The sequence below is a fragment of the Zalophus californianus genome, chromosome 15 (genome assembly GCF_009762305.2).
Source record: "Zalophus californianus isolate mZalCal1 chromosome 15, mZalCal1.pri.v2, whole genome shotgun sequence".
In the NCBI taxonomy this organism is placed as follows: Eukaryota; Metazoa; Chordata; class Mammalia; order Carnivora; family Otariidae; genus Zalophus; species Zalophus californianus.
In genome coordinates, this window is record NC_045609.1 from 72246389 (window position 1) to 72262287 (window position 15899).

The window sequence follows — 15899 nt, forward strand, 5'->3', positions numbered from 1 at the left end:
AAAAAAAAGAAAAAAGAAAAGAAATTGTAAAATATTTCATATCCGTCATTCTCACCCTAGTCTGGGTTACTTGCTTCGGCTCATCACAGTGATGTCTCTGTCAGGTAGGTCACACTGAGGATCTGGAAATTTAGTTCCCATGCCACTGTGGGGGCCTGAGACCCCCAAATCGTGAGCTCTGGGTTTGGAGGGGTAAGTGTGCTGGGAATTGAAAGTGGAGCTCTGCCAGGCACCTGCTCTACCCTGTAGATTGCACCTTATGGCAGCCCAGCCCTTCCCTCTTTTAAAATCTTTTTTTTTAAAGATTTTATTTATTCATTTGACAGAGAGAAAGAGAGACAGAGAGAGAGAGAGCATGCACAAGCAGGGGTAGGGGCAGAGGGAGAGGGAGAAGCAGACTCCCCACTGAGCTGGGAGCCCGACACAGGGCTCGATCCCAGGACCCTGGGATCGTGACTTGAGCCAAAGGCAGACACTTAACCGACTGACCCACCCAAGCGCCCCTAAAATCATTTCTGTGTAGGCTACCTTTCCAGCACCTGTCTGGGCAGAGAAATGTTAGTCTCCCAACACTGCTCAGTTTCTTATGCCCCAAAGACCCTTTCTTCAGAAGACTGCAGAGGAAGCTCATCCTAGCACTTCTCCTCTTAGAAATCCCCCTGCATTTCTTTTTTTGCCCTTAATTTGCACTTCCCAGAAACATGTGGCTCCACTAGTTTGAGACTGTGTGAACCAGCAAGGGGACCCATTCAAACCTGGGTAAAGAAGGCAGTTCAATGTCAGACCTATGCCACAGACCGCCCAGCCTCCAGCCCAAAGGCCCGCGGAAACAGAGCCCTGAAAACCCAGAACACCGGGAGGACACAGCCAGAGGGGTCTTCTGCCCTCAGCCTGTGGGATCACCGCCCCAGTGCCCGGCCCTGCCAGGACCCGTCAGCAACATCACCCCATCCTGCAGCAGTTTATGGGAAGGAACTATGAGGTCTAATGTAGTTAGCCACAACTGGTATCCTTCCACTGAGTGAGAGCCAGAGGGGCCAGGTCAGTACCTTCTCCAGAGCAGAGTACACAAGAATAGTGCCCTGCAGGGGTGGGCAGCGAGCTCTGCCATTAATCGTGTAATTCTGAGCAAAACAGCTACGCCACGTGCCTTGTCTGCCTCGGATTTGTGAAAAACAATTGTGATGCACATTGCCTGTTTTTACCAAACTCTTAAGTTTCCAAGGGTACAAAACTCAAATATTAAGGAACTTGAAAAAGTTAACCCTATAACTAACGAAGATTAAAAATGACAGCCTAAACCATGGAGAAGGGCTCAAAGGCTCGATAATGGGAAAAGTTGAAAAAAAATCACACATCAACATGTATAACAACAGTCACCTTTAAAAATAAATGGATTACTAGAGAGTGTGTAAGCTGGCACAGACATTTTGGAAGAGATTTTGGAGGATAATTTAAGTGTTCATATTCTTTTTTTTTTTAAGTGTTCATCGTCTTTAACCCAGCATTTCCACTGCCAGAAATGTGTCCTAAAGAAAAACTCCAGCATGTAAACAAAATTTTATTTGAGGATGTTTATTGTAAGGTTGTATGAGTTTTTTTTTTTTAAGATTTTATTTATTTGAGAGAGAAGGACAGAGAGCATGAGCGAGGGGGTGGGGCAGAGGCAGAGGGAGAAGCAGACTCCCTGCTGAGCAGGGAGCCAGACACAGGGCTCGATCCCAGGACCCGGAGATCATGACCTGAGCTGAAGGCAGATGCCAAATCAGCTGAGCTATCCAGGTGCCCCTGTATGAGGATTTTTTTTTAAATTACAAAACCTAATGCCACTAATCACTGTTCATCCATCCGTGGATACTACCGAACTGTGAAAAATAACAAGCTCTATGTCCACTGTTACAGAGATATCTAAGACTTACAGTTGAATCATGTTTCACAATAGCAAAAAAAGAAAAAGTAGGGGAACTGTCAGCACATGGAAATGTGCACAGGAAGCAATTCTAAATGTAAAAATAACGTAAAGCAGAATACAGAGGCAAACGACAACTACATAAAAATATTCAGATGATGCCGATAAAGATCAAAATAGGAACTGAAGGAATGTAAATAGTGCAATGTTCATCTTATGTTCATTTATTTTTTTCTTACTTTTGACTAAGCCCATGCTCCTGTAAAAAGGAAAAAGAAAGATATTATTATTATTGTTTTAATTGTTAGATTCTGGGCAGGTGCTTCCTCCCCAAGATGGCAGCTTGTAAAATGCAGAGAAAATGAGCACCACCAGCCACTTCCCAAGGCTGCGATTCCCGCCTTGGGCACTCTGCTGCAGGCCATGGTTGGTCAGGCTTTGATTCTCAGGGTGCTAATTCAGGACCATCTAGGTTGGTAAGTAAGAGGCTCCCAGAACCATCTGCAATCCTGGGAAATGCCCAGTGAACTTGGCCCTATAATGGGAGACTGCTGAGCTGTCCCATGTCTGGGAGGCAGTAGCCTTGGGTTGGAGAATTTTCTATCATTCTCTCATTCATTTTCGGAAGTGCACTGAGCACCCAGCACTATACGAGGTGCTGGGGATACAGCACAGAATGAAATAGAAGTCACTGTCTCTACCTTTATGAGCTCAAAATTGGTGGGGGGAACAGATGCCCATGGGATAGTTAACACAAGCATGTGGGGAATGACAACAGGGACGGTTGGAAAGGAGAGCTCAGCGTGGTCCGAGTAAGCGTGTGGCTTCTGGGGAATGGCCCTTGTGTGCAGGGCATGGTCCTTCCTAGAGAACTGGATGAGGAGTCAGGAGGAGGGACAGGGACCCTCTTTGCTTCAGTTGGATAGACAGAACATCAGCAGCTTTTCCCATCTGAGGGGCAACCCGCCCCCCCCCCCCCCCCCGCCCCGCCGCCGACACTTTCCCAGAGTCTCTGAGCAGGGCACTGGGAGACCCACGGCCCTCTCAGGTGAAAACAGGGAACAAATAATAGGCTCCTGATAAACCTCAAACCCTGCCTTGACCATCCAGATGAAAGGCAAAGAGAAGAGAAAATTCTCGTTGCGCTCATACGATAAAAGATCAGAAAACCCAAATGGACAATTTGAAAAGGGTAAACACAAACACACACACACACTCTCTCTCTCTACCTCTCTCTCATGCTCTGCCTAAAATGTGTGGGAGTAAACAACAGCTCAGCCAATGCAGACCACAGACTATCTCAAAATGATCAGCCTGCCTCTACCTGCAAGTCCCATCAAGCTGAGCTGATTTTCTGGAACATATACAGCAAGACGGGCCTGGGAGACTGAGAAGGAAGACAAATGCTTTGATTTCAGGGGGGGCTTTGGATTCTGTCCTGTGTAGGGCAATTCCTGCTGGTGCAGGTGAATCTGGAACGTGGGGCGGTGAGGGGAGAACTGTGAGGGCCGCCTGCCCACGCCCGAGCCCTGGCTTTGCCACTCACAGCCGTGTGCCTTGAAGAAGTGACTCTGCAAATCCTCCACGCTCTTGTTGAGAAGATGAGGCCAACACCTCTCTCGCTGACTTGGGACGGGAACTAGGTGGCATCATCCACCTCCTACGTTAAGCCCCGTGTTAGGACAGAGGATGTGCACAAAAGCTGTTAGCTGTTGCTCTAACCGCTGTGCTGGCGAAGAGAGCATGGAGAGGACCAGAATGGACACCAGCCTTGAGAACAGGAGGGGCGGCCACGGGTCTCGGTAAGGCTGTGCACGTACTTCCAGTGGTCTGAGTGGTGCACTGCGGGCAATTCACGTTGGGGCACCTCCTCCAAGTTGCGGACACCGAGGGTTGGGGGAGGGCCTGACTTTATCAGTGCAGAACATGCAAAGATCTGGGGTGAAACAAAGGTCATCCTACAGGAAGCTACACAGCACATGAACCCAAAAGGGAGACCCCACCCAGGGGGCCCAGAAAGAGTGATCAGAACCAAGAACCAGGGGTTGGAGCCCATCCCATGGGTCTTCCAGTTCCCAACGGAGGTGTTGTCTAGCATTAAACATCCCAAGTCGGAGCACATCCAAACGGTCGGTCGGGGAGTGTGCTTCTTAAAGAGTTGTACTCATAGATCCTGACTCATCTCTGACTCACCCGCTCTGTGATGTGCATTTCCCACCTAGCCTTCCCACCTCTGATGCGCTGCTGACCAGCCACGGAGCTGGGAGGAGCCTGGGAACCCCAGGGTGGCCGGGAGAATGGCAAAGGCCCCAAATGGGCTCCAGGAAAACGCCTTTCATGGAAGGCTAAGAGAGCCAGCTTGTCCCGCAGAGGACAAGGCCGCCGGGCAGAAGGCAGCATACCTCAGCATTAGGACTTCTGTCTCGCTCAGAGAATACAAACTAGTTCCACAGGGAACAAAGAAAAGGAAAAGCGACCCTGAAACGTAGCACGGTGGGTCCAGGTGGGACGTGAGGGAGAATTTCCTGGCGGCGAGGGCTGCAGACAGCCGACTTCCCTCCTCGGGGTGCATTTCGGCTGCTCCTGCCGCCAGGCAGAGGGATCAGATGCCCTCTTATGGTCCCTCACTGTCCCAAAATATCACTTCCAATTCTCAGACATCCGACATAAAAATAGACTCAACTAAACTGTCAGGACTTCACAAGAAGGCTTTTTTTAAAAAAGAAAATCTGAGTGTGCTGGAAATGGAACCATATGCCCGCAAGAAGGCTTGTGCAAGGACATTCAAAGCAGCCTTGTTACTCGTCACAGCCCAAACCCGTGAACACCACGCAGGCATGGTGGGAGAAATCAGAACAACGGCTATGTTGGGGTGAGGGTGGGGGTGGGGAGGAATTTGCTGGGAAGGGGCAAGAAAGAACTTTCCGGAATGATAAAAACGTTCTCTGTCTTGTTTTGGGTGGTAGGTACACAGGTGTATACAATTGTCAAAACTCACTGGATTGAATGCTTAAGATCTACGTACTTGAGTGTATACAAAACCTCCCTCAATAAGAAGGACAGAAAAAAAAAAAAAAAAAAAACCCTATGCACTCAAGAGTTCTGTGAGCTACAGCTTTAAAACTACGTTTTCCTTTGGGCCACAGGACATGGGGCAAGTGATTTCAACTCTCCAGACCTCATCTGTAACAACAGCACCAACCTAAGAGGGGTGACTTGAAGATGAGACAAGTTTAATACGCGTGCAGGTAGGAAATGCTCAATTAAGCGTTGGCTCTTATTCGAACTGTTTATTAGCCCTTCTCTCCTTTGAACGAGTAAGGAGAAGTGCTTCGAAAACACTTTAAAACCACACTCAGGGCTGCCGTGCTGAGTGTTCAGAGATGTCTGGGGCCCGCATCCAGGTCACATCACTCCTGCACTATCGTGATGGGCTGAGCTGCGTTCCCCTCCCCCACTGCCCAAATTCATCTACGAAGTCCTCGCCCTGGATACCTCAGAATGTGACTCTGGTAGGAGAAGGGGTCATTAAAGAGGTAATCAACATTAAAGGAGGCCACCAGGGTGGGCCCCGATCCAACATGACTGGTATTCTTGTACGAAGCGGAGATTTGGACACGCACACAGACGGAAGATGCTGTGAAGCCCCAGACAGAAGGCAGCCATCTACAGCCAGAGAGGGAGGCCCCTGAAGGAAGCCACGCTGCCCAAAGCCTTGATCTCAGATTTCTGGCCTCCAGAACTCTGAGAAAACAAATTTCTATTGTTTAAGCCGCCCCGTCGAGGGGACTCTGTTGTGGCAGCCCGAGTGTGACTATCTTTCTGTTTCCATGCGGACCTGAGGCCCCCCGGGCCACACTTACTGCTGCTTTTGGTGTAAAGCCGGAGGAGCTCAGCCAGGCTGCTCTTCTTCACCACAGCTGTGCTGCTCAGGTTCTCCTGGTCGAGAATCTTGAGGAAGTCATCCAGCTCTGTCAACAGCTGCTCCAGGGCTAGAGACAGAAAAGAGAAGAACCCTTTATAGTCGCTGCCTTCCCTCCAAAGGGCCAGCTCAGATACACCTCCAGATCCTGCATCACCTCACCATGGGCCCTGTGGTCCTGTGGGGGAGGCAGTGAGGGAAGGCCTGGAAGCACCTGGGGGCCCAGCCAAAAGGTGGGATTCCCGGGGAGAAGAAAACAGGCCCTTGGTTTTGAGATGGATAACCTTGGCTGAAGCTGCAGGTCTACCATTTGCTAGAGTGACAGTAGCCAGACAGCCCAGTCGAGCCCATCAAGCCATGAGAGTCTGGAAACAGGATCGCTTCCTTGATCAAAAGTCAATCAGGACAGCTCAGGGTCTGGAGAACCTGAACACAGATCAAACCTATAACCATCAAAAGAAATGCTGTGGTTTGCCCAATCGTTCATCCTTTCCCCAAGGACAAGGAAACAGAGTCACTCCAAGGAGATTCAACAGTGATTATGCTGCCCCTGCAGAAATATGGATGACCCGTCAGAAGCCACGGCTGGGCAAACAGAACCTTCCTGAGTTTCTTCAGTAAATAAGCCACTTCAACTGAAACTGAGTCCAGCATCACTCCCAAGCTGTCTAAGGGCTCTGGTCCCATGGATTCACGGTATCAAATTGGCTCCACCATTGTAGAAGTGCTCGTCAGTTTCTCACTGGAACCACCTTGCAGAGATGCTAGTGCAGAGGACAACAGTGGAGGTGCCGGGCATTCACCACTGTTGTTGTTGCTGTTTGGGTTTTTTTGTTTTGTCTTTTGGGTTTTTTTAAGATTTTTATTTATTTGAGAGAGGGAGAGCGAGAGACAGAGCACAAGAAGGGGGGGGGAGAGAGAAGCAGACTCCCCACTGAGCAGGGAGTCCGACACAGGGCTCGATCCTGGGACCCTGGGATCATGACCTGAGCCAAAGGCAGACACTTAACTGACTGAGCCCCCGGGGCGCCCCTGTTGTTGCTGTTTGTGATCTAATCTCTCCTAAGAACAGGACGCTGCATTTGCTTGGCTCTGCTGCCCAGCTGGCTCTCCAGAACATGCTCAGCAATGGCAGCCAGCTCCTTGAGGTTCTGTGCTGTGCTTTCCAAACCTGGCTGCATGGGGTCACCTGGAGAGTTTAAAAAAAAATCCTGATACCCAAGCCATGCCCTAGATTGATGATATCAGAATCTCTGGGAGTAGAACCCAGGAGTCAGTCAGTTTTTGTTTTTGTTTTAAGATTTATTTATTTGAGACAGACAGACAGACAGAATAGGGGCAAAGGGAGAGAGAATCCCAAGTAGACTCCACACAGAGTGCAGAGCCCGATGTGGGGCTCGATCTCACCACCCTGAGATCAGGACCTGAGCAGAAACTAAGAGTCGGATGCTTAACCGACAGCGCCACCCAGACGCCCCAGGAATCAGTAGTTCTTAAGCCTCCTTGGGTGATTCCAGTGTGCAGCCAACACTGAGAACTGTGGGTCTAGATGCAGTGCCAGAGCCCACACCTGAGGGCCCTGCTCCCGAAGAGAGCAGAAGTCCTGACTTGTCCTGTACCACCTGCTGTGGGAACGCTGAGCAGACACACAATCTCTCCAACCTCGTGTCCTCACCTGGAAAGTGGAGAAGGCCATGTAGGCCCTGCCCATTTCACAAAGTTATAAACACAAATGACAAAATCTATTAGCTCCATGAGAAGACCACAGCTGTCCTACACCTTTGGCACCTATACTGTGTTGAATGAATGTTTATGGAATGAATGAATAAATGAATGACTTCATTAGGCACCTGCTAGTTCACAAGTTGAAGAGCTAAGCATGGTTATGCCCATTTTGTAGACAGGGGTCTGAGGGCCCAGAAAAGGCCCAGAAGGTCCCACATGGCTCATGGTAGAGAGCTCGCCTGCTGTCTGACTCTTAAGACTGAGCTACTGGCAACACCCCACTGGATGCCTCCATCCATGCAGGGCATTCTTCCAACATCTCCCAAACGCCTAGCTCCCTAGAATTGAACAAGAGCCCCAGATTATCCCCCTACCCCCTTCATTAGAAAAGGAACCCCTCATACTTTCCTGGTTCTAAGGGAGAGCCCAGCGGCCTCTTTCTGTTCAAACACCTCCTTGGACCTCATTTTGGTAGTAGCCTTTGAACCCCATTGCTACAAAATCAAACTCCCTGGAATGAATATTGCCATCGCTTGTGGGAGAGCCGGAGGAAGGGAAGGGGGTGAGGATTTGCTTGCTTCAGAGGAGGGCAGTGCCAGCCCGTGTGACTATCCGATCAAACACGGGGGTCAGCCAGCACGCCCACATGGGTGTGTACTGCCTTGCGTCATGAGAGCGCTCTCTTGCTGGCAGGGGTACCCCCGAAGGAAAGTCCAGTTTGCCAAAGCCGGAGAAGGAGCAGAGAATCCTCCACTCTCCCTCTCAGGGTCCTGGTAAAGGATGAAGAACGAAGGAGGAGGTCTAGCGTCCACTCCTCTGTGGCTTGTCAAAAGCCAAGTGAAGGTAAAATGCAGCCAGCAGCTCAGAGGCTGCATGTGGTCAGTGGTGGCTTGGCTCCCATGCCTGGAGGCGGGTTGGAAGGTGGCCCTCGTCTCTGCCAGTGACGAGATGGATAGATGGTGAGTGAGAGCCAAGATGAGGCAAGAAGGAAGCCACGTTTGGGTAGTTCTGCCTGGGAAAGGGCCCTGGGCCAACAGCAGAGTCTCTTGCCCTGTTTCTCAGTATTGAGCAGAGTGGGTTTCCAAGAAGCAATGGCTTTTGCCTGGTCTACTTAAAACTAGACTCTTAATGGAGTGGGATTTGAAAGCGCACCAGCAAGAGCTCCCAAAGCCCACCAATCAAGACCATGGGACCCCAGGATGTGCCCAGCACTTAGCTGGGCCCTCGGCCTCAACCAACCAGGAAATTAAAATGGAGATCAGGACAGGGTAGTTCTTGCCTTGTGCAAGCTCAGAGGCAGAACAAGACCCGCCTAAGGGAAGAGATTTACAGACCAAGGCAAACCACCAAAAATTCACACCAAAAAGTGTGAGAGGAGATCAGGCAAGAATCCTAGGCCTGGAAGGCTTCTGGGAAGAGGTGCAGTAGGGTAAGGCCTTAGGTTGTTTTTGTTTGGTTTTGAGTATTTTTTTGAACAGCTATTCATGACTTTCCTGTTGGCTGCAGAACTCGAAAGGCTAAAAAGCAGTGAGTTTAAATAAGTCAAAGCAGGGAAAACAAAGGATAAATCTGAGGAAATGACACCGAGCCTTGAACTCGGCTACAGGGGATGTGGAAAAGTGAACGGGCCTTGCAGAGCAGCTAGGATCTCAAGCTGTGCTTTTCCTGACCTTCTGAACCCTTCCAGGCTGTTAATGCTGCTACTTCCGCTTACAAAAAAGAAAAAAGCACGAAAACTCCAGTGTCTCTTCAGTTTCACATCCTCAGCTATTCCCCAAAGCTGCCTGATTCCTGGAAAACAGCTTTAGTTTATTTTCAAGCAAGCAAATATGTACTGGGCCAAAGGATAAAGAGTGTCATGCCTACTTCTGGGGAGACAAAGTTGACCCAGACGGGGTCCCCCAGCCTCTCCAGGAGCTCCATGTCCGGGGAAGGGGGGGCCCAGTGAATACACAGGGTGAGCAGAGGAGTGATTCAGGAATGTGTCCAAGCATCAGGAAGGTGCCACGAGACAAACTCGGGGCTTATCTGCAAGAGGAATTTATAAGCTGGCCACTGAGGATGCATAGGAGTTTCCTGGGAAGAGGCAGAGGCATTTTAGGAAAAGGGAAAGAGATGTTCAGACAACTCAAGACTGAAAGCATACGGGGTATTCAAGAAACCACAGGTCTCTCTGTACATCGAGGCACACGGGGCATGGGGGGCAGGTGGATGGCGCATGGGGGGGGCGGATAGCGGGTTCCGAGGCCAGAACTGTGACATTAGATCAGGCAGGCAGACCATAAAGGCTTGATTTGCTTTGCTGAGTCCATGCCTTATCCCACAGGACCTCTAGGCAATGCCGTGGGAGGGCCATGCACAAGGTTCTTCCAACAGCCTAGAGACTGAATAACTCTGCCAACAGTAGGGAGGACAATGGGAGCGCACCAGGGGACCAGGAGGGGAGGCAAGGGCGGGCAGGGGACCATTATTCGTGCAGATGAGAATGACGAGGGTGTGACCTAATCATGGCATCCGGGGGCCATGCAGGACGCTGCACCCCATCACTCCCAATTCTCCCAACCACCCTGCAAGCACACGGCATGGGAACGGGCTCCTGAGGCCCATATCCACAGTTAGTAGTGGCTCTGGGGCTCAAATCCAAGTACGCCCAAGTCCCTCGGCTGGAGCCATTCCCAAGAAGTCAGGGAGGTTTATCTGGATCATGACCCGTCTCCTGTTCCACCATGCTTGGCAAAGGGACAGTGGGGGGCTCTGGATGAGTAGTATGGAGAGGCAAGGGGATAATCCCATGAGATGCAGGGACTTAAGATGCCCTGAGGGACGGAACTGCAGAATGCCATCAGACACAGGCCTGTGGTCCTGTGGGAACCGATAGGCCAGGCAGACGGGTGGTGGTGGGGGGAGCATCAAGAAAGCAGAGACACCCCTCAATTCTTCCTCTTAAAACGGCTGTGCTAGGTGAAGGGTAAGCACCAGAGTTGAAGAAACACAGGACCCAGACCCCGAGTCACAAAGCCAGGATGTCCCTTCTGTCCCTCTCTAGCTCTGCATCCAGAGCGGCCCACGACCAGCAGCAATCAGCTTCTGCCTCCTGACATTTCTCCCTGCCAAAGCCAGTTCACGGGCATCTCCATGTGAGTCCGGTCTGTATTCCCGGCTGCGCAGGAGCACTTCCCGGTTGAGGGTCAGCCTTTGCAGAAACGTCTGGGGCTCTGACAAGGTGCTAAGCACAGCAGAGACCAGGGATTCTCTTCTGGTTGTACCCTTTCAGGCCCAGCTCCAGACTCTCGGAAATAACAATCAACAAAAGCAGGGCCCTCATTTGTGCCAACCTGGTGACATTTTTCAGCCCTCAGAGCTTGGAGGAATGTGGCCATTTCACTGAGGCTCTGGAAGGCACCCGTCCCATTTCCCTTCCCCTCCCCCCAACACCTCCCCCTTCTCATTTTGGTCTCTCTCTCGTCCTCCAGCAGAGGGAGGGAAAAATAAGTGTGTTGTTCATTCTGGAAACTGTAGGCCCTTGTGCAGGCTTTCCATCCTGGCTCTGTTAAAGTTCAGAGTTGTCTGCTCAGGGTCTGACAAATCATCAATAAGATTCTTGTTCGGGGCTTCCAAGGCCCACGCAGAGCTGGGCGGTTCAACTGCTCGATTCATTGCCCTCGGCCATGGCCAAGCTCTGCCTCCAGATGACCTCCTCCCCCGGTTTTTCTCATCTTGAGGCAGTCTTGCTTTTTGGTCACTAGGTTCCCAACCATAAATGTCTTCCCAACATGCCGAAAAAGCTGTTCTTCATGGTTCCCCTGCTGTTTTATGTGCACATTTTTATTTATTCAGCTGCATTTGCTGAAGACCTGTGATTGAGCATGATTTTCCTTCCAAACATGAAACTAAACAGACCTCTTCTTTAAGTATAAAGACATGTATCCTGCTCCTTGCTCCAACAGTTCCCAAGACGGAGCCACTGGGCATATTATCCGTGCGAACGCAACGGCTGGGGACCAACCACAGTGAAGAATGTGGGAGAAGTTTCTGTGACGAGCAACAGCACCACGTAGTTGCAACCGAGGGCGGAAAATGCCGAGTCCCTTCCTCCGGATCACAGACGAATCCTCAAGTTCTCAAGAATGAGCTTTTGGAAAACATGCCCCTTTGTTCCACCTCAGAAGGGACACATTAGGCCGAAGTCTCCTTTCTTCACAAGTGCCACGTGCCAAGCCAGCCTTTGCCAAGCACCTGCTGAGTGCCTGGCATGTTAATAAGTGGCTTTTCTTCTTTGTTTTTTTATGGTGGCAACAGACGCATAACATAAACTTTACCATTTTAATGACTTTGAAGTGTTCAAATTAGTGGCAGTAAGTATGCTGACAATGGCATCCTTATGGATTTGCCAATTCTAGATATTTCACATAGATGGAGTCACGGAATATGTGTCCTTCTGTGGAATGGCTTCTTTCACGGTGTGTAACAATTTCAAGGTTCATTCACCCTGTGGCTTCTAGCAATATTTCATTCCTTCTCCTCCCCTGGCAACCTGCATTGCCTTTGGGGTCTGAGTCCTTTTCCTTAACATAAATCACGTGAGATTTATCTATGTTGTTGCATGGATGAGAAGTTTGCTCTTTTTGATTGCTGTGCGGTATTCCATCGTATGGATGTAGGAAGCCCAAATGTCTCCATGGATCCACATATCTCCTCTGCCAGGTGCTTCTGCAAGCACAGCAGGGTCCTGTGTCCTGACCCCGGTTTGTCATGCTCCGGAAAGCACCTTCCTGCTGACTTGAAAGAGTATGCCTGCATTCAGTACACTTAATACACTTAATGCCCACTCAGGGGCATGGCTACAAATGGAAAAGCAGTGATTTTCTTCACAATGGCTACACAACGGAATCACCTGGGAAGTTAAAAAAAAAAAAAAAATTCCTGTTGCCTGCGTCCACCCCCCAGAGATCCTGCTGGAATTGCTCTGGGTGCGGTCTGGGCTCCAGGAGCTTTTCAAGCTTCCCAGGAGATTCTAATACGCAGCCAAGTTTATGAACCACGGAGATAAATAAAGGTGTAATTATTGCATCATAAAAAGTTTCTTTACTTTATACATTTTTTAAAGATATATTTATTTTTAGAGAGAGAGTGAGAGTGCAAGCGCGTGCACACGAGTGTGAGGTGGAGCAGAGGGAGAGAAAGAATCTCAAGCAGACTCTATGCTGGGCTCCATCTCACAACACTGAGATCATCACCTGAGCCGAAACCAAGAGTTGGACGCTTAACCGACTGAGCCGCCCAAGCGCCCCACTTTATACATTTATAATATTCCTTAAAAAGCAAACCTCCACAGTCCTTCTTTACAGGACTCGATTCTGATTTTACACGTAGAACTTTCTAGGGTGATGCCTGTTATGCAGTCAGATACACCTGAAAATTCCTTTTTGCCCCAAAAGTCTTTTCCCTTCTGGACAGTAAGAATGTGGAAGGCAAGGATCAACATGTCTGTATCTTTACACATTGTGCAACTCAGTTCTTCGTCCTGCTTAAACAGTGGAAGTTCTTATCACGGACGATCAGCACCCAAAAGACTCAGAGGCTAGACCCCTCTGGCGGGCTGTCATTGCTGTCTCCTTGGAGCCCAGGAGACTGAGCCAGAAACGCACATAACTTTCTCCAGTATAAGAAACACTCCAGGGTTTTTTTTTTTTTTTTTTTTTTTAATCTCCATCTTCAAGAAATGACGAGGAGAGGGTTTTGCTTCATTTACTAGCATTGTGCATGCGCCACCCCTTGCAGGGCCTGACCTTCAAGTTCAGCTTGTCATCATTTTTGCAAGATCTGCTTTTTCTCACCTATCTTGGAGTCTCATCACTTAAAACACTTTCCCCACGAAGGGGCCGCCCTCTGCATTCCCAGATGAGTGGTGCGGGCTGAAGAGATGGGACAGATGCTTTGCTGCAGCTTGCACTGCTGGAAAAACAACTCGACTTGCTTGCTCACTGGTGACCTCTCAAATGGAACAAACCTCCCCAAGAGCAGAATTCCAACCCCAGCTATGGAGCCAGCTGCAAGCAGAGCTGCTTTGTTAGGGCCCTTCGGAAATTCACACAGTAACAGCCGAAGACATCAAACTGAGCAGAGTGGGTCAGAGAGGCCCGCGGCCTGCCAAGGGCCACCTCCACTCTGCCTCAGGCTGACCAGAAGCACCACCTGTCCAGCCAGCCCAGCAGTACAGGGGCCTACTGGCCATTCTCCCACCTTCACCGTTCGCTGTTCGTCCGCTGAATGCGAGTCCTGGGTCTCCAATGAAAATGAAAGCCCAGTGTAGGTAAGGGCTGCCTGATCTTGTTCCCCCGCTGTGCCTAAACGCTTTACTCAAAGTCAGGGCTTGGCAAACATCTGCTGAGCATAAGGCTTCCAGATCCACACACACGCAGCCTAATGAAAGCTCCTCCTGAGTTGTTGCCTATAAAAGGGTCTGGGGCGGGGAGCCCGGGTGGCTCAGCCGTTAGGCAACCGACTCTTGATGTTGGCTCGGGTCATGATCTCAGGGTCATGAGATCGAGCCCCAAGAGGGGCTCCTCGCTCAGCAAAGAGTCGGCTTGAGATTCTCTCTCTCTCCCTCTGCTGTGCCCCTGGCTCCCGCTTGCATGCACACGCTCAAATAAATAAAATAAAAGGGTCTGGGCTCATTTATCCAGTAGGTCTGGGCCGAGAGCTCACCAGTCCCCGGCCATAACTGCGGTCCCCAACCTGGGCCAGATGACATCTCTGGAATAACCACCAGAGGCAGCCCCTGGCAGGTGATGGGCTGGGAGATGTAAGGCATCTCACTCTAAGGTGGCCCTGTGTGGGAAAACTCTCTCAGGGGTGCAGGAAGGAAGGACATGGAGGCAGCTGTACCCCTTGAGGCCAGGAAGCCCAGGGCACCCTTGCAGGTCAGGAGGCACATGAGGGCAGGGGCAAGACCTGCCAGGTTCTAGCAGCCACCAGGGGCCAGGCCAGACAAAGCAGCTTTGGGGCCTGGGGGGCGGCGGGGGGGGGGGGGGGGGAGTCTTTGTTCCCGAGCCCCGTTAGGACATTCCTTAAATGCGATCTGCCAGAGGAGTGGCTTCATTCAGGCTCGGCGGAGGCCAGCTGTGTGGGTGGGGCGCAAAGGTTCAGCTGGGTGCCTCTCTGCGGGGCAGGTCCCACAGCGGGCGCCAGCCACCGCAGTCTCTGAACAAGATGCTGTCCGGGGTCACTCAAGGTCACGCTGGAAGGTTGGGAAGTACTGTCTGACAGAAAGAGAAGCTGGAAAGTAAGAGTGGTTATGGGTCAGCGGAGAGGTTATGGGGAAGTTTTCATTCTTCCTTCAGAGCCTCCCCTAGTCCTCAAAGCAGAAGAGTGAGTTATTACACAGACAGAAGATGCTGTGGCCGTGGCTGCTAGGCTTTCACTTCACGTGCTATTTGTAGCCAAGAAAACGGACACAAACTAAACATGTATAGGAAGAAAAAAAAAAAATCACCCTCCATCCCGATTTCCTGTTTCTTTCCGGCATTTGGCAAAAGTAACCAAACACCCTCAGAGTGATGTGCTGGAGGTGGCTGCTCCTGTTCAGGCCTCTGCCTCCCAGGAGGTAAAGTCAGCCCCAGCAACCTGAAACCACCACCAGCCTGACCTTGGACTCAGCTGTCAGGAGGCTGCCTCCCAGCCTGACTGAGGGCCCACCGGCCCACTCAGGCAAGGAGCCTTGCCTTGAGCTCCAAAGGAGCTGGGCTGGGGAGCGATGGTCTCCTAGCTCCCCAAGCTTCCAGGACCTTGGGGGCTCCCGGAAAATGGAGTGTCTCACCCCTGCCCTCACGCCCCCCCCCGGGGTTCCTGGTCCAGATGCAGCAGTGTCCTTCAGGTCCTTCCTGTCTGTACTGGGTTCCAGGGTCAAAGTGCCCAAGTCTGAGCTCCAAATATTGGTTCACTCTTGGCTCCTCCATATATTGGCTGTGTGGCCTTGGGGAACTTAATTAACTTCTCTGGGCCTCAGTTGTCTCATTTGTAAAACAGGGTTAACAACAGTACCTACTTACTAGGATTTGTGTAAAAACCACACACATAATCCCATCAAGTGTGTATACTAAGTTAAATGTTAGCTGCTGAATAAAACCTAAGTTCCTCCTATAAGATGGATATAGAAAGCCACCAAAAACATATCCACCCCCTCCACCCCATCGACACATACCACATACGTTATAATTTTAGTAGGGTGGCTTCAAAAGGGTGATTGGAAACATCACTGTCAGAGTTTGAGGGACTTTACTAAACCACGTCCTCACAGAAGGTCAGCAGGGGCTACTAACGCGGAGTTTGGGTTAAGCCCCC

General features: G+C 50.6%; 1 protein-coding gene across 12 annotated transcripts in view; it reads right to left on the reverse strand.

Moving 5' to 3' along the window:
* Window positions 1-15899, reverse strand: part of AFAP1L2 (actin filament associated protein 1 like 2) — a 95336-nt gene that overhangs the window by 30557 nt on the left and 48880 nt on the right. For all 12 annotated transcript variants that reach the window (XM_027592433.2, XM_027592441.2, XM_027592415.2 and 9 more), the window contains one exon: window positions 5773-5901. Coding sequence is in view for 2 of the 12 variants with exons in the window: in XM_027592389.2 (XP_027448190.1) it covers window positions 5773-5901 (129 nt within the window). In the remaining 10 variants the exon portion in view is untranslated. Of the gene's footprint in view, window positions 1-5772; window positions 5902-15899 lie in introns of those variants that run through there.